Below are 21514 nucleotides of genomic sequence, written 5' to 3'. Positions count from 1 at the left end.
CTTTGGCTTTAAATACACACACACATACACGTGGTGTTTCTCATTCTTTTCTTCCCTGTTCTCTCCCTCTCTTGCCAGTTTTTCCTTTTCTATTGTCTTACCTGTTAGCGGTTCCCCAACATCAGGGACAGTGATGATTTGACAATCATGGGTGCACGTGCGCTAAGTCGCTTCAGTCATGTCCGACTCTTTACGACCCTGTGGACCACAGCCTGCCAGACTCCTCTGTCCACGGCATGCTCCAGGCAGGAATACTGGAGTGGGTTGCTGTGCCCTTCTCCAGGGGGTCGTCCCAACCCAGGGATCAAACCTGAGACTCTTATGTCTCCTGCATTACATTGGCAGGCAGGTTCTTTACTACTAGCGCCACCTGGGAGGCCCATGACAATCATAGGGTTGTTGTGAACATGAAATGTAATTAACAGATACAACTCAGTTTTAGCTGATTGTTGCCTTGCAGAAAATGAGCTGAGTGTTGCTAATATTTTCTGAATTTTTTCAAGAGCATCTAGATTTGTATGTAAATTATCTTGATTTTTAAGGTTGCCAACAAATTTGGAAAAAAAAAAAAGGTGTTTATGTTGAAAAATGCCTGAATTCACTCTGTGGGCCATCAGTTTACAAGTCAGCTCTCGGATATTTGGATAACACTGCCTATGATTCTTGTGTGCATTTTGAGGCTTACAAGGACTACACCTGTGAATTCATCTGGACCATATTCTGTGTACCTGGCAGTGTCTGGCACATAGCAGGCACATAATACACACGGAATGAACAAGTTGCGCAGATATATCCGTTTATAGCTAAACTTATTCACTGTTATTCAGTCTAATAGTTGGCAAAACCTTTTGGTTTCATTCTTAGATTGGTTCCTGTTAAAGGTCTGCTATTGGTATTTCCCAGCTGTTACATGTTGCTATTTTTAGTACTTTGCTTTATGGTTTGTTTCAAAGTATTCTGGATACATCCTGCTTGTGTCAAGGCATTGTCATCACACTCCTTCAACTGCCCTGTCATCACTTTTGTTTTTTGGCATCACCCTTTTCTACAACACAACATTCCCAGGACAGGGGAAATGGTTTTTACTAAGGAATGACAGGACTAGCCTAGGACTATTTCCTCCCCACCAGAGCATCTTCCTTGTAGGATGGTTGTTTCCAATTCTTCATTCATTCAAAGGTAAATCATCAAAAAAAATCATTGAAAGTGTAATTGTGTGCCTGGCACAGAGAAGAAAAGGCAAATAAATCTAACCTTCAATGTCACAGAGCTTACAGGCAAGTGAAATAGATGATAAGAGTATAGTCTGTCTTGTGCTAGAAAGAGAAGAAACCATACACAGGAGAGGCAGTATAGCCAAGTGATTAAGGGGAATGGTTAAGTGATTCTGAAGCAAATTCCCCAGCTTTTCCAAGTTTGGCTTCACTACTTACCATCTGTTTAACAAGTTATTTAAGATCTCTGTGGCTTGATTTCTCCATTTGCAAAGTAAGGTGTGAGGAATGTACCCTGTAGGATTTTTATGAAGATTTACGTAACTTAGTATGTGTAGAATGCTTAGCATAGTGTCGTATAAAGTAAGCGCTCAGTAAACATTATCTGTTACTACTGCAGAACGCGTGCTTAACCCCGTGTGTGTGGTGATTGGTGTGTGGAGATTAAAGAGGACTCAAGTCAGGAAGATTTCTCTGATTTAATTATTAACGTAAGTATTGAAGATTTATTTCTGTAACAAATATTCATCGGTTATTTACTATGCACCCTGCACTAGATAAGTAAGTTTAAAGCAAGAGGTTGGAAAATATGGAAGTAAAATTTCCCAGGCAATGGGAACGGCAGGTTCAAAGTCATGAAGATGTGAGAGGTCAAGATAAGTTCAATGAGAGGGAGAAAAGGGTGAGAGGTGAAAAGGTGTAAGAAACGGGAAAAGAAAACTACTGAGGACAAGAGTGTCAAACTGCACTGACATCTGTAGTACAACATTTGAAATTCATTCCATAGACACAGCAAGCCAAAGAAAGTTTTAGCAGAGAAGCGATATTATCTGATTTGCATTCTTCAATCATTACACTGATGATCATATTAATCTGAGCAAACTCAATTTTATTTAGGAAATGAGACCTCCCTCCAAACACCTTACAGGAGAGGGGTAGGATAGTTTTCTATGCAAATCAAAACCAATGGATTTTGAAATAAAAGCACTCAGAAAATAAGAAGTGAAAGTAGGTTTTCCATTTATGCACTATAGGGACTTCCCTCGTGGCTCAGACGGTAAAGCGTCTGCCTACAATGAGGGAGATCTGGGTTCGATCCCTGGGTTGGGAAGATACCCTGTAGAAGAAAATGACAATCCACTCCAGTATTCTTGCCTGGAAAATCCCATGGACAGAGGAGCCTGGTAGGCTACAGTCTATAGAGTCGCAAAGAGTCAGACACGACTGAGCGACTTAACTTACTTACTTATATGCAATATAAATACTACTGTGATTTGTTGGAGCATGAGGTATATATCTCAAAATAAACACCTGATAATACACAAGGCTCTCAGTGAAATGAGGCTTCCCTCCTGGCTCAGAAGTAAAGAGTCTGACTGCCCAGCAGGAGACATGGGTTAGATCCCTGTGTCGGAAAGATTGTTTCAAGGATATAGCAACCCACTCTAGTATTCTTGCCTGGGAAATTCCATGGACAGAGGAGCCTGGCAGGCTACAGTCTCTGGGGTTGCAGGATCAGATATGACTTAGCCACTGAGCACACACTCAGTGAAATAATCAAGTCTAGCCTGGTTCTTCTGGATCTATCTTATATTCCTTTTGTGTCTCATTCATTTATTGAATCAACATTTAATGCGCCAGACACGGCTCTAGGCACTTGGGATGAACAACAACAACAAAGAGTCCTCCTCTCTAGAAGACAATAAACCTTAAACATAACAAGTAGATTACATTAAATATTTTTTAATTCTTGAAATTAAAAAATGAAACAGAAAAACTGAAATCACCCGTGCAAGATAGGAATCATAATAGCATGATTTCAACAAGGAATGAAAAGAGCTGCAAAACCCTCTGCAGTGTAAAGTGTAAAATTACAAAAAACCTCAAGGGTGAGTGCAAAGCCCTGTCTGGACATGGCTCTAAGCAGCAGAGTCACCCTGAAAATCTGTGTGGGTGTATATAATTTACATATATTATATATATACCTTTCTGTGTGTGTGATTTACAAAGCCGGTGTAACAAGCCTGCTTTAAACAATGTGATATGTGCAAGGTATAAAATGGACTGGACTATTTTCTCCCCTTATTTCCACAATAACAATTGTGGGGTTAGTGGTGATGGTAGTGTGTGGGTGTGTTTTGGACAGCAGCTTTTGCTTTGGAACAGAGCTGGCCAGAACCCTATTCTTCTATAATCTGACTCGATAACAAGCCAATCCGGCAGGAGCCTCTGTTTTTTCTTACCACAAAAACAAACCTCTTCCACAAGCTAGTATCCTCGAGCTGCGTCCTTCATCACCAAACCATCCTTTATGGAGTCCTGACTCCAAGGGAAGAATGCCACCTACCGAACCAGCCTCCCTAGTCAGCCAGTCCTGCAAAGTACGGCAGTGCTCAACTCAGCCCGAGTCAGCTCCAAATCCCTTCCCTCTGACTATTCTCTGGCCTTTAAAAAATTTGCCACTATTTGGGCTGACAGGAAGTTATGCTCTCAGCGCAGATATCTGATAAACACTTCCACATATTGTAGCCTTCTCAACAGCTAAGCCATATTTCAGAGCCCTCTCTCTGCCGCATTTTCCTTAATTGCGCTTACACGCTTGGAATGCCCAGGTCTCTGCAGCCCGCAGACAGCGGAAACCGCCCGTGCAAATCGTGCGGGGGCTGCAGAGCCCGCGCCGGTCCGGGAGCAGGCTAGCGTGCGGGCTTCCACTGAAAGGCCCTCTACGACGTGCGCCTCCGTCCCCGGCCTCCCCGCCGGGGGAGGGGCGGGGGACCCCTCCGCTGTCGGCCGAGAGCGAGGCAGGAATCGCCGCCACTCCTCGGTTCAGGCTGAGGTCGCCACAGCCGCGCCCCGCACGCGGTGCCGCGGCGCGGGAAGGGATGGGGTCGGGTGCGAGTGGTTCGAGGGCCTGGAGAGGCGCGCATCCGCGCTAGAGGCCCGCGTTCGGGACACCGCCCGGTGAGCTGACCGCACTCGGAGGCGCGGACCGAGAAGGTCAGTTGGTCGCCCGTTCCCTAATATAATAGCTAGGAGGGCGCGCGCCCTGGCGCGCCTCGCGAAGGGTCGGCGCTGTGTGGGCCGCGGCCGGGGGCGGGCCCGGCGCTGGGCGCCAGGCGCCGAGGGGCGGGCCCGAGGCGGGGCGGCCGCGGAGCTGACGGGCCATCGCCGCGGCAAACCCTGCAGCTTCGGTGCCGAGCGCGGGCGGCGGTACATGGCCCCGACGGGAGGCGCGCGGCTCGCCCCCGGAGCCCGGCTCGCCGCCTGAGCGCGGCCGCCCGTCTCGGTCCCGCGCGCCCTCGCCTGTCCGGCCGCCGTCCCGCGGACATGCCCGCGTAACCTCCTCCTGGGCTGGGATTTGCTCTCAAGTGCTCTTCATGGAAGCGATGTCCCCCCAGCAGGAGACTCTAGGGGGACAACCGGGGCGCTCCTCTTCCCTGACAGGAGTGTCTCGGATCGCAGGCGGCCCCGGCACGAAGAAGGTGAGGACGCCGAGCGGGGCCCCGCCGCCGCCGGCGCGCGCCCTCCGCCGCTGCGCGGGCCGGATGCCGCGGGGATTCAACGCTCGAGGCTCGAGACCCGCCGCGTCTGTACGAGGCCAGGCCCGCCTTCCCGTCTCCCCAGGTCACCCCGGCACCCCCGGGCTCGTCGCGTCTAGAGTCAGTGTCGCTCTCCTAGCGAGCCGAGGGGCCGCCCTCCCCGTCCTCATCCGCCGCTCTCCTCCCTCAGGCGGGGCGCGCGGTCCGCTTTTGCGCCATCGCCCTCCCCAGCCCCGCCGGGCCCGGGGTTCCCCGAGGTCCCTCAGGCGCTCATCGGCCCCTGACGGGGTCAGCTTCGAGATCGCCGGGGCCGAGGCGATCCGCCCTGGCGCGGCGACCGCGCGGAGGGAAGGTAGGCGGCCGGAGAGCGGCGCCCGTGGGGCTCTCAGCCCCTCACCTGGACGCGGCCGCTCCGCGGGGTTTTGCAGGGCGAGGGGCGGCCGGGTCGGGTGCTTGCGGGCTAGGGAACGAGACCCGGAATGACCCCGGGTCACTGCAAGGCGGTGGTCAGCCTTGGCAGCTGTGCTGGGGATGCTAGCGGTTGACGCCCGGGGACTCGGAGGGCCAGTTCGGCTGGGAACCGGACTGGAGAGAGCGGGTGGGCGTCGGCGGAGGGGCCCGCACCCTGCGCTCGTCCGCTGGCCCCCGGGGCTCCGCGGGGCTGGGCTGCGGGCGGCGCGCGCGGCCCCTGTCAAAGCCGGGAGCAAGGATGCGGCAACAACTTGTAGCGTTCCTTTAGGATAAACGCGGCCGCCGAGCGGCGTGCTGACTCCGATCGGGTCAGGTTTCTTTGGAAAGGTTCCCTCAGCAAGTGCAAGCGGCCGCGAGCTGCCGGCCTCTGCGGCTTGGCTCTCAGAGGAATTGATTTGGGTGTTTCTAGCCTTTTCTGCTCTGGCTCCTCCCCTCCCCCTTCTGATATTTGGCCGTTTTTGCTCTGTGTCCTGATAGTGACCTTCCAGCTTCTGTTGGGGAAAAACAAAAGAAAAATGGGACTAGAGGGATAATCTAAGTCATCTCTTAGAAACATCTTGAGGAATGTCTCAATGCATTTGTATCATTGGAACCTTAAGGGGCTACGCAGGCTCCCTGGTTGTCCGGATCTTACTGCCTTTCATGACTCTGCCCAGCAGAATCCTGGGTTGGCTGGAGGTCAGTAGAAAAGAAGTGAGGTTGGTGCGGAGTGTAGAAGTTTGTGTGAGCACCCAGGGACCTTGACCCTGTTGCAGAGCCATCTAGGAGTGTCAGTGAACTTGATGATGTATCTCCTGTAGCGCTGGCTCTCTTTGATATATGGAGGCTGCGGTTTGTCCTTGTCGCTTTTCCCCTTCAGATATGCAGAGAGAGAGAGAAAATGCTAGGTTGGCATTGTATGACTATTCAGTAATCAACATAGTTTACAGGATGCTTGGGGCTGGTGCATGGGGATGATCCAGAGAGATGATATGGGGTGGGGGGTGGGAGGTTGGAGGGGAATTCAGGACTGGGAGCTTGTATACACCCGTGGTGGATTCATGTCAATGTATGGCAAAACCAATACAGTATTGTAAAGTAAAATAAAGTAAAAATAAAATTTAAAAACAAAAAATAAAAGAAAAAGAAAAATAAAAGCAATTTTTATTCTTGTAAACTTAAGAAATTGGGGAAAATAAAGTATTTGTTGGCCAGAACACATCTTATCCCCACCCCTCCTTTTTTTTGCTAATGGTAATTAAGCAAGAAAGCATGAGAGTAACTTGACCAATCAAGAAGTATTTGTTCAATAAATGAAAGATTGTTGTGCATCTTAAGCCATTTTTGTCCTGCGTTATAAAACGTAATGATTTGTCACACAATCAATCCAGTCTTTTTCTTTTCATTTTTAAAAAAAGGAAATAGGTTTGCCTGCTTGGTCTTTCTACAGCTTTTTACTCCCTTTAGGGCAAAAGTAAAATTGAAGACTTGTGTTTATTGAAGAACTGCTTTTTATATTTTTACTTTTAATATTTTAACATTTAATATTATATATTTTATTTTAATATTTTTCCAGAAATGTGTATCTCTGCCTGTTTTAAATGTTAGTAGGTAGTAGGTGTATCTGTTTGATTTGAGACCTCCATAGCAATAGTAATTAATTATAATAAAATAATATTTCCAAATTGTAACTCAGAATCATTGGTATTTACACTCTCATGGACCACAATCTTCTTGTATCCCCAATACTCAGCAGATTGATCTTTTTTATGTTTCCTCTTACCTTTTTAGTGCTTGGTAGTCCTAGTGAATCATGAGACTTATTTCTTAAAATGTCTACTATGCTGTTGTACTGTTAATTACTGAGACTTGGATCAGTGTTGTTGAAATTGTCAGTTGCAGTCAGCATTTTAAAAAATGAAATAGAACAGAAAGTATTGGCACAATAGTAAGGGTAAAGATTGCTTTGTATGACTTTTTGCTCTGTTTTGTTTATATGTATGTGCATTTGGGGTAGTGGAGTAAAATGTGTTTCTTACTGAATATTCAGCATTTTTAAAGACAATGTTATTGGCCAGACTACTGTATGGAATAGGTTCACTTGGCTTTTAGTCCAATCTCTGTTACTATTTGAGTGATGTTGAGGAAATCACTTGCTTTAGTTTCCTCATTTATAAAAGGAGTATCAAAGAGAAGATAGTGGTGAAAGTGCTTGGAAAAGTGTATATAGCAGACTATTACATCTTTTACTTTATGAAAACAAGTTGATCTTAATTAATAGTCCCTGAAGGATAAGCATGCGAAGAGTTGATTCATTGGAAAAGACTCTGATGCTGGGAGGGATTGGGGGCAGGAGGAGAAGGGGACAAAGGAGGATGAGTTGGCTGGATGGCATTACCAACTCGATGGACGTTAGTTTGGGTGAACTCCAGGAGTTGGTGATGGACAGGGAGGCCTGGCGTGCTGCAATTCATGGGGTTGCAAAGAGTCGGACATGACTGAGCAACTGAACTGAACTGAACTGAAGGACAAGCAAAACCATAGCATCTTTCAAACTAGTCATCCTGAAAGTTAAAATGCAGTGGTACTGCCGTTGTCTAGAATATGGTTCATATTCCTAGAAACTACCATTGAAAAGGCAGTTTTGCACAGTGTGGTGAAATTTGGAGTTTGATGACCTGGTAAATAAATGGGGAAGCAGTGGAAACAGTGGCTGACTTTATTTTGGGGGGCTCCAAAATCACTGCAGATGGTGATTGCAGCCCTGAAGTTAAAAGACGCTTACTCCTTGGAAGGAAAGTTATGACCAACCTGGACAGCACATTAAAAAGCAGAGACATTACTTTGTCAACAAAGATCCATCTAGTCAAGGCTATGGTTTTTCTAGTAGTCATGTATGGATGTGAGAGTTGGACTATAAAGAAACCTGAGCGCAGAAGAATTGATGCTTTTGAACTGTGGTGTTGGAGAAGACTCTTGAGAGTTCCTTGGACTCCAAGAAGATCCAACCAGTGTATCCTAAAGGAGATCAGTCCTGGGTGTTCATTGGAAGGACTGATGTTGAAGCTGAAACTCCAATACTTTGGCCACCTGATGCAAAGAGCTGACTCATTTGAAAAGACCCTGATACTGGGAAAGATTGAGGGCAGGAGGAGAAGGGGACGACAGAGGATGAGATGGTTGGATGGCATCACCAACTCGATGGACATGGGTTTGGGTGAACTCCGGGAGTTGGTGATGGACACGGAGGCCTGGTGTGCTGTGGTTCATGGAGTCGCAAAGAGTCAGACACAACTAAGCGACTTCACTTTCACTTCACTTTTCTTGGGTGGACTCGGGGAATTGGTGATGGACAGGGAGGCCTGGCGTGCTGCGGTTCATGGGGTCGCAAAGAGTCAGACATCACACTGAGCAACTGAACTGAACTGATCTGGTTCAGGTCTACATTGTGTTTGTACTAGCCTTCAAATCTAGGTCAGTTACTTAACCTTTTCAGTTTCCTATTTGTAAAATGAAAATAACAATAGTACATAACTCTCAAGATAGAAAAATTTAATGTGAAATTGAGTAAATATTAGCATATGTTAGCTCTTATGTTTGTACTTCCCACTGTGTTTGTAATTCACACTACTTTGTCCCAATCATTTAAGCCAAAAATCTGGTATTTATTTCCTCAGTCTACAACAACCATCGGAAATGCTCGTCCACTGTCACTTCAAAACATACCTTGAATTTCTTCACTTCATCTCCAGTGCTGTTATTGTAGTCCAAGCCAAACCACTACCATCTCTCACTTGAACCTTTGCAGAAATCCCCTAACTTGTCTAACACCTTTTTTGCTTTTACCTGATCCAGTCACCATTTAGAAGTGCCAGAGTGATCTTGAAAAATGTAAATTGATCATGTTTCTAACTGTGTACAATCGTGTTGTGGCTTTCTGTCATGTTTAGAATAAAATTGAAACTCCTCTTTTTAGCCCTCCCTACTCTCACCTCATCTGCTTTACCTGCCTTGTTTGTGTATTCTCCAGCTACATGGGCCTTCTTTTTCACACATCGAGTCATCAAATTGATTCTGTTCTGAGGCTTTGGTGGTGCTATTGTCTGTTTTTTTGTTTGTTTGTTTTTTTTTTGCCACAGATCTTTGCAGTGTTGATTTTTTTCATGTCATTCTCATCTTAGGTTCTCCCAGAGGCCTGTTCTGATTACCCAAGTGGAAGTTGCCCCTCAGTCATGCCCTGTGCTTTCTGTTTTATTCTTATCCCAGTATTCAGTCTTGCCTTGTATATTCTTATTTCTTTTCTGGTTGTGTTACCTGAACAGCTCACCAGATTGTGAACACCACGAGACTAGGGACATTTTCTGTGTTGTTCAAGGCTGTTGCCTCAATGCCTGGGACAGTGCTCCTTATTATGTGTGTGTCAGTCGTTCAGTCGTGTCCGACTCTTTGCAACCCCATGGACTGTAGCCCTCCAGGATCCTCTGTCCATGTGATTCTCCAGGCAAGAATACTAGAGTGGGTTGCTATTTCCTTCTCCAGGAGATCTTCCCAACCCAGGCATCGAACCCAGGTCTCCCACATTGCAGGCATACTCTTTACCATCTGAGCCACCAGGGAAGCTATATATTAGGTACTCATTAAATATAAGCTGGGTTATGTTCAGCAGTCAGCAGGAATAGATATGGCCCTCTTGTTCAGGGTTTATGATTTAGAGCAGGATCAGCAAATCTTTTCAGAGAGCCAGATAGTGAATAATTTAGGTTTGTAGACCATAAGGTCTCCGTTGCAGCTACCTACTATGCCACTGTCATGCTAAAGCATCCATAGACAATATGTAAATAAGTGGGCATAACTATATTCCAATAAAACTTTATTTAGAAAAACAAGAGGTGAATCTGTGGTGTAGTTTGCTGACCCCTGGAGCATAACTGTTAACTGGAACTTTTGACAGTGGCAGAACTAGTCTTTATTTACAATGCCCAATTTAATAGACACTAGCTGTTATGTAGCTATTGAGCTCTTGATGTATGCCTGGTACAGCCGAGCAATTAAAAATTTTTAACAGTTTTTTGAGGTATACTTGGCATGCAATTGCCTCTTGAGAAATCTGTATGCAAGTCAGGAAGCAACAGTTAGAACTGGACATGGAACAACAGACTGGTTCCAAATAGGAAAAGGAGTACGTCAAGGCTGTATATTGTCACCCTACTTATTTAACTTCTATGCAGAGTACATCATGAGAAACATTGGAGTGGAAGAAACACAGGCTGGAATCAAGATTGCCGGGAGAAATATCAATAACCTCAGATATGCAGATGACACCACCCTTATGGCAGAAAGTGAAGAGGAACTAAAAAGCCTCTTGATGAAAATAAAAGAGGAGAGTGAAAAAGTTGGCTTAAAGCTCAACATTCAGAAAATGAAGATCATGGCATCTGGTCCCATCACTTCATGGGAAATAGATGGGGAAACAGTGGAAACAGTGTCAGACTTTATTTTGGGGGGCTCCAAAATCACTGCAGATGGTGACTGCAGCCATGAAATTAAAAGACGCTTACTCCTTGGAAAAAAGTTATGACCAACCTAGATAGCATATTCAAAAGCAGAGACATTACTTTGCTGACTAAGGTCCGTCTAGTCAAGGCTATGGTTTTTCCTGTAGTCATGTATGGATGTGAGAGTTGGACTTTGAAGAAGGCAGAGCGCCGAAGAATTGATGCTTTTGAACTGTGGTGTTGGAGAAGACTCTTGAGAGTCCCTTGGACTGCAAGGAGTTCCAACCAGTCCATTCTAAAGGAGATCAGCCCTGGGATTTCTTTGGAAGGAATGATGCTAAAGCTGAAACTCCAGTACTTTGGCCACCTCATGCTAAGAGTTGACTCATTGGAAAAGACTCTGATGCTGGGAGGGATTGGGGGCAGGAGGAGAAGGGGACGACAGAGGATGAGATGGCTGGATGGCATCACTGACTCGATGGATGTGAGTCTGAGTGAACTCTGGTAGTTGGTGATGGATGGACAGGGAGGCCTGGCGTGCTGCGATTCATGGGGTTGCAAAGAGTCGGACACGACTGAGCAACTGAACTGAACTGGCATGCAATAAGCTGTACATGTTTAAAGTACATAAATCAATAGGTTTTGACACATTATACAACTCTGATACCATGACCACAGCCAAGAAAATGAACATATTTATCATTCCTTAAAGTATCCTCATGTCCCTTTCTAATCCCTTTGTCCCCTCCCAATTTCTAGGCAACCACTGGTCTGCTTTCTGTCACTATTGGTTAATTTGCATTTTAAAGAATTTTATGTAAATGGAATCATACTGCTGCTGCTGCTGCTGCTGCTAAGCCGCTTCAGTAGTGTCTGACTCTGTGCGACCCCATGGAAGGCAGCCCACCGGGCTCTGCCATCCCTGGGATTCTCTAGGCAAGAATACTGGAGTGGGTTGCCATTTCCTTCTCCAATGCATGAAAGTGAAAAGTCGAAGTGTAGTCACTCAGTCGTGTCTGACTCTTAGCGACCCCATGGACTGCAGCCTACCAGGCTCCTCCGTCCATGGGATTTTCCAGGAAAGAGTACTGGAGTGGGGTGCCATTGCCTTCTCCAGGAATCATACTATATATTCTTTTTGTCTGGCTTCTTTAATTTAGTATAATTATTTTGAGAATCACCCATTTTATTTGTGTTCAGATCAGTACCCACTAGTATTCTATCATGTGGATGAAGCACAGTTTGTTTATGCATTCACCTATTTATGGCTGTTTTGGTTTTTTCCTGGTTTGGGATACTATGAACAAAGCTGCTCTGAACATTCATGTACAAGTCTTTGTATGGACTTGTGCTTTCACTTCTTTTGGAAAAATACTTAAATGTTGAGCCTGGGTCATAATTTAGGTGTATGTTTAACGTTTTAATAAACTGTGAAATTGTTTTCCAAAGTGGTTTTACATTCCCATTAACAGTGCGTATGAGTCCAATTTCTCTACATCTTCACCAACACTTATTATCTGTCTTTTTTATTTTGATCACCCTAGAGGATAGAAGGGCTTCCCTGGTGGCTCACTGGTAAAGAATCCATCTGCCAATGCAGAGATACCAGAGATGCTATTTCAGTCCCTGAGTTGGGAAGATCCCCTGGAGAAGGAAACGGCAACCTACTCTAGTATCCTTGCCTGGGAAATCCAATGGACAGAGGAGCCTGGCAGACAGCTTTCCATGGGGTCGCAAAGGGGTCAGACACAACTTAGTGACTAAATAACAACAGAGGGTAGAAAGTTGTATTTCATTTTGGTTTTAATTTGCATTTCCCTAGAGGCATCTGATCCCATCACTTCATGGGAAATAGATGGGGAAACAGTGGAAACAGTGTCAGACTTTACTTTTTGGGCTCCAAAATCACTGCAGATGGTGATTGCAGCCATGAAATTAAAAGACGCTTACTCCTTGGAAGGAAAGTTATGACCAACCTAGTCAGCATATTAAAAAGCAGAGACATTACTTTGCCAACAAAGGTCAGTCTAGTCAAGGCTATGGTTTTTCCAGTAGTCATGTATGGATATGAGAGTTGGACTGTGAAGAAAGCTGAGCACCGAAGAATTGATGCTTTTGAACTGTGGTGCTGGAGAAGACTCTTGAGAGTCCCTTGGACTGCAAGGAGATCCAACCAGTCCATTGTAAAGGAGATCAGTTCTGGGTATTCATTGGAAAGACTGATGCTGAAGCTGAAACTCCAGTACTTTGGCCACCTCATGCGAAGAGTTGACTCATTGGAAAAGACCCTGATGCTGGGAGGGATTGGGGGCAGGAGGAGAAGAGGACAACAGAGGATGAGATGGCTGGATGGTATCACTGACTCGAGGGACATGAGTTTGGGTGAACTCCGGGAGTTGCTAGTGGACAGGGAAGCCTGGTGTGCTGCAATTCATGGGGTCGCAAAGAGTCGGACACGACTGAGCGGCTGAACTGAACTAAACTGAACTGAACTGAACTGAGTGAGTAATGATATTGAACATCTTTTCGTACACTTACTGTCATCCATTTGTTGTCTGCAGTGAAGGAAGTGCCTATTCAAATATTTTGCCCAATTTTGGTTGTTAGTTTTCTTTCTTTTAAAAAAAAAATTTATAAACATTTATTATTGTTGTCTGCTGTGCTGGGGTTTTGTTGCTGTGTGTGCACACTATCTAGTTTGATATGCAGTCTTCTCATCGCAGTGGCTTCTCTTGTTGCGAAGTACAGGCTCTAGAGCACATGGCCTTCAGTAGTTGAGGCTCCCAGACTCTGAGAACAGGCTCAGTAGATGTGGTACTCAGGCTGAGTTGCCACGCAACACGTGGGCCTTCCTGGACCAGGGATCAGACCCAATCTCCTGCATTGGGAGGCAGATTCTTTACCACTGAACCACCAAGGAAGCCTGTTAGTTTTCTTACTATTGAGTGTTGAAACCTATTTAAATATTCTGGAATCGAGTCCTTTATCACATTTTTGTGACCTGTAAATATGTTCTCCCGTTCTGTGTCTTCTCATTTTATTCTGTTACCATTTTCTTTCAAAGAATGGAGCTATTAATTTTGATGAAGTCCAGTTTTTCTTTTTTTTGTAGATTTTACGTAATTGTAGTTTATTTGAATTTAAATTGCCACATGTGTGTAGAGGTATTGGACAGCACAGATTGAGAGGAGACAAAAACAACAATAATAGCAAATTTATTAAATGGTGGGAACTGTTACTGAAGAAACTAGCATGACACTAATTTAGAGAAATGTGAATGTGGAGTTAGACCACTCTGGCATTAGGGTGTTTCAGGAAAGGCTTTTTTTTTTGTTTCTTTTTACATGCTTAACTCTGTTACTGATGAAAAAGATCATGCAATAAAAAGATTCCAGGAAATGGGAGCAGTTGTTCAAAGGTCCTGAGGTAGCAAAGCATATAATATGTTTGAGGACCTAGTTTGTAAATGCTGTATAAAAAGTCAGTCTCTTAATAGCTACATTTATTATTTTAACCTCAAGAAGGATTACCTAGCTGGTTCATCCCTTCTTTGTTAGTCAGATGATTTTACTGTTTCCAAAAATAGAAAGTTTTCCATAATCGAGGCTCTTCAAAAGAATAGACAGTAGATTTGTATAGTATTTTCTAAAAGTGTGATTCTAGAATACAATATTAATATCAGCAGTAGATAATGCATTATTGATGGAATCCTGGATAACATATCCTTGAGCATATCCACCTTTGAATAGAACAGTTTTTGTGAAATGAAATGGCAGCACTTATTAGAATGATTTCAGTTAGGGATGATGATTTTTGTCATTTTCAAGCCCCCTGACCCATTGGTTTCACACACTAATTGAAAAGTCTTTAAATAAGATAGGTTTTGAGGAGGAAAGAGAGACTTGCAGGCATAGAAAATCAAAGCAAAAGGATTTAAAAATAGCTCCAACATTAAAAAGTATAACAGCTGCCATTATACAGTTCATTCTGGCTTTTATTTCTACATTCTCTGGGTCCCAGTGTATTTATAGCAACTCGTGGTAGAACACCCCTGAGAGCCAACTTTAAGCCATGTGTGTGTCTTGCACTGGGGTTTGAATGAAACATCTTGAAGTCAAGTGGGCCTTAGAAAGCATCACTACGAACAAAGCTAGTGGAGGTGATGGAATTCCAGTTGAGCTATTTCAAATCCTGAAAGATGATGCTGTGAAAGTGCTGCACTCAATATGCCAGCAAATTTGGAAAACTCGGCAATGGCCACAGGACTGGAAGAGGTCAGTTTTCATTCCAATCCCAAAGAAAGGCAATGCCAAAGAATGCTCAAACTACCGCACAATTGCACTCATCTCACACTCTAGTAAAATAATGCTCACAATTCTCCAAGCCAGGCTTCAGCAATATGTGAACCGTGAACTTCCTGATGTTCAGGCTGGTTTTAGAAAAGGCAGAGGAACCAGAGATCAAATTGCCAACATCCGCTGGATCATGGAAAAGCAAGAGAGTTACAGAAAAACATCTATTTCTGCTTTATTGACTATGTCAAAGCTTTTGACTGTGTGGATCACAATAAACTGTGGAAAATTCTTCCAGAGATGGGAATACCAGACCACCTGACCTGCCTCTTGAGAAATCTGTATGCAGGTCAGGAAGCCCCAGTTAGAACTGGACATGGAACAACAGACTGGTTCCAAATAGGAAAAGGAGTACATCAAGGCTGTATATTGTCACCCTGCTTATTTAACTTCTATGCAGAGTACATCATGAGAAACGCTGGACTGGAAGAAGCACAAGCTGGAATCAAGATTGCCAGGGGAAATATCAATAGCCTCAGATATGCAGATGACACCACCCTTATGGCAGAAAGTGAAGAGGAACTAAAAAGCCTCTTGATGAAAGTAAAAGAGGAGAGTGAAAAAGTTGGCTTAAAGCTCAACATTCAGAAAACAAAGATCATGGCATCCAGTCCCATCACTCTATGGGAAATAGATGGGGAAACAGTAGAAACAGTGTCAGACTTTATTTTTTGGGGCTCCAAAATCACTGCAGATGGTGATTGCAGCCATGAAATTAAAAGACGCTTACTCCTTGGAAGGAAAGTTATGACCAACCTAGATAGCATATTCAAAAGCAGAGATATTACTTTGCCAACTAAGGTCCATCAAGTCAAGGCTATGGTTTTTCCAGTAGTCATGTATGGATGTGAGAGTTGGACTGTGAAGAAGGCTGAGTGCTGAAGAATTGATGCTTTTGAACTGTGGTGTTGGAGAAGACTCTTGCCAACCAGTCCACTCTGAAGGAGATCAGCCCTGGGATTTCTTTGGAAGGAATGATGCTAAAGCTGAAACTCCAGTACTTTGGCTACCTCATGCAAAGAGTTGACTCATTGGAAAAGACTTTGATGCTGGGAGGGATTGGGGGCAGGAGAAGAAGGGGACGACAGAGCATGAGATGGCTGGATGGCATCACCAACTCAATGGACGTGACTCTGAGTGAACTCCGGGAGTTGGTGATGGACAGGGAGGCCTGGCGTGCTGCGATTCATGGGGTCACAAAGAGTCGGACACGACTGAGTGACTGAACTGAACTGAACTGAAGACTTGATTTCATTCTTTAGAACTGAGAAAAATATTATGTCCATCGTTAAGCCCATATCCTACTGAACACTTTTGTGACGTTATTCACAAAGTGAGTGGCATAAAATCAGGTACCTGAGAGATTGTTTTGGCTGAGAGCAGTCTGGAAATATCAAAAACTGAAATAGATTTTTTTTCTAATCAGAAACAGCCTCTGTTATCACTGGTGTGACCTCTGAATTTCTTTGTTTTGTTTTTGTTTCTTTGTAAAATGGGGATAATAATCCATATCCTGTATATCTCACAAGGTTGTTTTTTATGGGTCAAAGGAGAAAATATATAAAAACACTTTCCAAAAAATGCAGAAGCCATCAGTAATTTTTCACAGGTACCAGGTGAAAGCACCTGTAAAGCAATAAAAAGAGTTTTATTTCCCTGGATTTATTTATTTATTTATTTATTTATTTTTATTTTACTTTACAATTCTGTTTTGGTTTTGTCATACATTGATATGAATCCACAAGAACATTTACATGCAAATGAGTGAATGCTGTTTGTCTTATTCAGCTCAGGTTGCTGTAACAAAATACAATAAACTGGAGGTTTAAACAACAGACAATTATTCCCAGCAGTTGTGGATGTTGTGAATTCCCATGACCTGTATGCCAGCCAGTTCAGTTCCTGGTGGGAGTCCTCTTCTTGGCTTCCAATTATTGTCGTGTCCTCACGTGGGAGACTGAGTGAGAAGAAAAGCGGTGAGGGAGATGAGGAAAGACGGGGAGGGAGAGATGGAGATGAAGTTGGATATCTTTGGTTTCTTCTTACAAAGGCACTAACCTTGTCAGAGCAGCCTCACTCTCAAGACTTCATCTAAACCTGATTACTTCCCAGCAACCCCTGCCTCGTAGTAACGTTACACTGGGGGTCAGAGCTTCATCATATGGATTTAGGAGGCACTAGTATAATAATTTGATCCAAAACATGCATCATCAAAGCAGTCGCCCTTGAAGGTCATAAATATCAAATATTCTCAGGTAGAAGCTTGAGAAAAAAGGAAATTTTTTAGAAACTTCTTTGAGTAAATGCCTCACTATACGTAACACACGTAAGCTGTATGGTAGGCATTGTTAATAACGCACTCTTAGAGGAGAAGGCAGGGAACCCTCCAGGGCTGTGTGTGGCAAGCAGCAGAGCTGAAAATTTGAACCCAGATTTTCCAACTCTTGTTTCTCTTTCCAGCTGGACTACAAATGCATTTTCTATTAATTGTAACATAAGATGTAGGAGAGAGTAGATTTGAATTTTACATAACCAGTTGGGCAAAGCATATCTGAGAAGTTTTTCTCCTGAGGGGTAATTTTGCCCTTCAGAGAGCAGAGTCTCTACCTTCTCCATGTACCATTGAATCATATTATGTCCACTACTGCCATTATATAAAGGTACTAGTCAGGGCTCTACAGAGAAACAGACGGGGGTAGGAGTCCCTTGATTGCCATCCACAGGGAGGAAGGTGGTGTAGTCTTTCCTGAGAACCAGACGAAATGAGATGTTCTAGCTGGACAGTGAGGGAGGAAAAAGGGGGCAAATTCCTCTTTCCTCCACTTCTTGTTCTGTAAAGGCGAATGATGAATGATTGAATGATGGGGAGGAAACCTACTTTACTGACTGCTTATTCAAATGCTAATATCATCTTGAAAATACCCTCACAGACACACCCAGAGATAATATGTAACCTGGGGATTCTGTGGACAGTCAAGTTGACACAATATTAACCTTCATAGTAAATATGGACTAATAGTGACAATCAGGGACACAATCATTGATAATCTCTTTGGAAATTTATATTTTATATAAGGCACTCATATTTCAGGAGCTCTTCAGGAGACCTTCTTTCCATGCTGAAATCTCAGTCCTGCTTGCTGTAGGAAAACTTGGCATGTTCTCCAAACTCATAGAACTATATTTCAAAGTTATGTGTGGGTGCGCTGAATCCTGTGCCTTAGATGTTTCCACCACGGAAAATTGGGTGTGGGAAATGTAGCTGAAACTCTCAATTCAGTAAACATTTTAATACGATAAATCTTGAGTGTAAGAAAAAGCTTGCTTCCCTAGTTAATTTTCACTTAAGATGTGAACACAGTAGTGCATTTTAACATAGCAAAAGAAAACTTATTTTGTGACTCTAACATTCATATATTAGAACAGAATACATTGTTTTTTATAAAATGAAAATTATGTTTTATTTCTATACATCTATGTAAAAAGTAATTATCAGCTTTGAAGATTGAGTCCTCACAGAGAGTTGTAGCTTATTGACTGGAAATTCACGAGTCTCAGATTCCTAAGTAGTGCCGTTGTTGCTTTTTGATTCTGAAGTGAAGGTTGTTATGAAGCACTTTATCATTCTCCGCCCCTTCACTGTTCTAATTTTAGGATTTGGTGGAAGGTCTGCAGGGCAAGAGGTGGAATATATTTAGTAGCCTGGGAGAAGTGAGACAGGCACCTTCAGAAAAGGAAACCTTGAACTTGGATAATCTGGGTTCTGAATCCTTTGCCTCTCCTCCTGCTGCCATCCAGAACTTGGTGGCTGTTCCTTTTGATATAAAGTGGCCTTGTGCCTTATAGGGCCACATACCACGTAACAAACATACTGATTATAATAAAACTTGCCTTCTTAGGAGGTTTTGGTAGCTGAGAATATACTGGACTTCAATTTAAATTGACATTAAAGCATGTTATAAACTATACAGTGTCACAAAAATAGGCATATAGCATCAAGGTTAGATACTTGTGTGTACACACTTACATGTGTAGCAGTAGTGTCAGTCTCTCAGTCGTGTCCGACTCTTTGCGACCCCGTGGACTGTCGCCCACCAGGCTCCTCTGTCCATGGGATTCTCCAGGCAAGGGATACTGGAGTGGGTAGCCATTCTCTCTCCAGGGATCTTCCCAACCCAGGATAGAACCCAGGTCTTCCCATATTGCAGGAGGATTCTTTACCATCTGAGCCACCTGGGAAGGCCAAAGAGACATTGTTGCAAAGGGGGTTGCTGCTGCTGCTGCTAAGTCACTTCAGTGGTGTCTGACTCTATGTGACCCCATAGACAGCAGCCCACCAGGCTCCGCTGCCCCTGAGATTCTCCAGGAAAGAGTACTGGAGTGGGTTGCCATTGCGTTCTCCGCAAAGGGGGTTATACATACTTATATGTACATAGAGTCATATAAACAGTGCTTTGAAGATATATATGTACATTTTATTACTGTGATTTGATGGAGTTTGGAGCTTCGTGACTCATATCCCTCAGTCTCCTGAGTATTTGACCAAAAAACCTCTGTTACAGACTGAATGTTCGTGTCTCCTGAAACTCAAAGGTTGAGGTCATAACCCCCAGTATGATAATATAGTTGACCCTTAAACATCGTGGAGGTTAGACATTGTCACCCTTCATGCAGTCAAAAAATCCACTTAGAACTTGACATTGGGCACTCTCTATCCATGGTTCTACATCTACATATTCAGCAACCTCATATGGTATAGTACTGTAGTACATATTTATTGAAAAAAATTCGTGTGGAAATGGACCTGTGCAGTTCAGATCTGTGTCCCTCAAGGGTCAACTGTATTTGGAGATAGGGGCCTTTGGAAAATAGTTAGCTTAGATGAGCTCATGAGGGCAGAATCCCCATGTTGGGATTACCGCCCATACAAGAGACCAGAAAGCTTGTTCTCTGTGTCGCCCGTGTGAGGCTTCAACAGAAAGGTAGCTGTCTGCAAACTGGGAAGAGAACTATCACCAAGAACTAAATCTACTGACCCATTGACCTTGGACTTCTTAACCTCTAGAACTATGAAAAATAAGTGTGTGCCATGTAAATCACCCAGTCTGTGTTATTTTGTTATGTTAAGTAGTCTGAACTTACTGAATATCTTTAAAATACACTTTCATTGAGGTGAAAGTTTGCTTTCCTGTTCTGTTGCTATCTCAAGTGTTCTAGATCACTCATGCCTAGTATTCTAGGAACTCTAAGGTCCTATTGTGTACAGAAAGCCTTCGAGGTGAATGCTTAGTTTGGTAGTAGACACTGAAGCAGCCTAGGGTGGGGTGATGCCTCACTTTTGTTTACTTACTGAAGACTTGGCCACAATGTGGGAGATTGGAAAGGAGTTAGAGGAAACTGCCTTTGTCAGCCACCAATAATGGGTCTAGTAGGCATCACGGCCCAGTTTGTTTTATAATTTTGTTTCAGTTTGATTTTCTTTATCCAGGACAGGTTTAGATTAGAAATATCCAGCTGACAGCAGAAAAGCCCTATCAGTATGTCAGTGCTGGGCTGAGCAGCCTTGACCTAATTTTGACAGACAGCTCTCACATGGAACAACTGAAAGGTAAAACCTGTTTCTGGATGTCTGGTCACATGTGTGTGGACTCTGAAAATGAAATGTACATGTGCCCATATAAGCTCATGCTTCAAAGATCTGGAAAGCTCAGCTGCTTTGTGGCCTTTTGCTTTTCTCGTTTACCTGGGTCCTAATTTATATTTAGGAGAGTTTCCGTATTTCCTCTTCTATGCCTACAATGTCTTGAACCTCAACTTCCATAGTAGACTTTAATATGTTACAGTATATCTAAATCTGGTCAGACCTTGGCCTGGATTTTATTCTTATTTGATACGCTCTTTTTTTTTTTTTTTTACCATTATGGTTTTGGATTTGATCACTGTACCCTTCCCTTCTGCAAGAGGAAAGTGAGAGGTTGCTGCAAGGAAGAGTTTTCCAACAGCATCTGATACATTCAGCCCCTTAGCCTTCATGCAGGTGGATGGGCGCTGGAGCAACCAGAGAGCCCCTCTGTTATAGTGTGGCATGGGTGTAGAAATTGCAGCACTTCCTATGGACTGTGATGTGATATTTTAGTGAAGCCCTGCCCTGATGACTAGGGAGAGAGCGTCAGTGATTGAACTTGCATACTCCAGGGTGGTGCTGAAAGGGAATCATGACTCGAGTTTGAAACTGGTGGCTTTGTCAAAGAAGAAAGTCCAGTCAATTTGAAGGCCCATAGTGGTACTTCAGATGTTTATATGAGAGGAACAAATCGTGCTGTAGAAGGGGAGTTCTACAGTCCTCATATTTACTGCATACGGTACTTACACATTCTGAAGCTTTACACTGTCATGGTGCTTTCCCTGTCAGAGGGCTTTCATGTATAAAATCTTATCTGATTCTTTGTGGTAGGTCAAACAGT

At 43.8% G+C, this 21514-nt stretch overlaps 1 protein-coding gene across 1 annotated transcript in view; it reads left to right on the top strand.

Moving 5' to 3' along the window:
- The first annotated feature begins 4497 nt into the window (after positions 1–4497).
- Positions 4498–21514, top strand: part of ARHGAP20 (Rho GTPase activating protein 20) — a 209868-nt gene continuing 192851 nt past the window's right edge. Inside the window, exon 1 of the mRNA XM_040257933.1 lies at positions 4498–4696. Coding sequence (XP_040113867.1) covers positions 4592–4696 — 105 coding nt within the window. The 5' untranslated portion in view covers positions 4498–4591. The remainder of the gene's footprint in view (positions 4697–21514) is intronic.

This window comes from Oryx dammah, unplaced genomic scaffold, assembly GCF_014754425.2.
Source record: "Oryx dammah isolate SB20612 unplaced genomic scaffold, SCBI_Odam_1.1 HiC_scaffold_17, whole genome shotgun sequence".
In the NCBI taxonomy this organism is placed as follows: Eukaryota; Metazoa; Chordata; class Mammalia; order Artiodactyla; family Bovidae; genus Oryx; species Oryx dammah.
The sequence above is the reverse complement of the archived record's forward strand: the minus strand, read 5'-3'. Positions and strand labels throughout refer to the sequence as shown.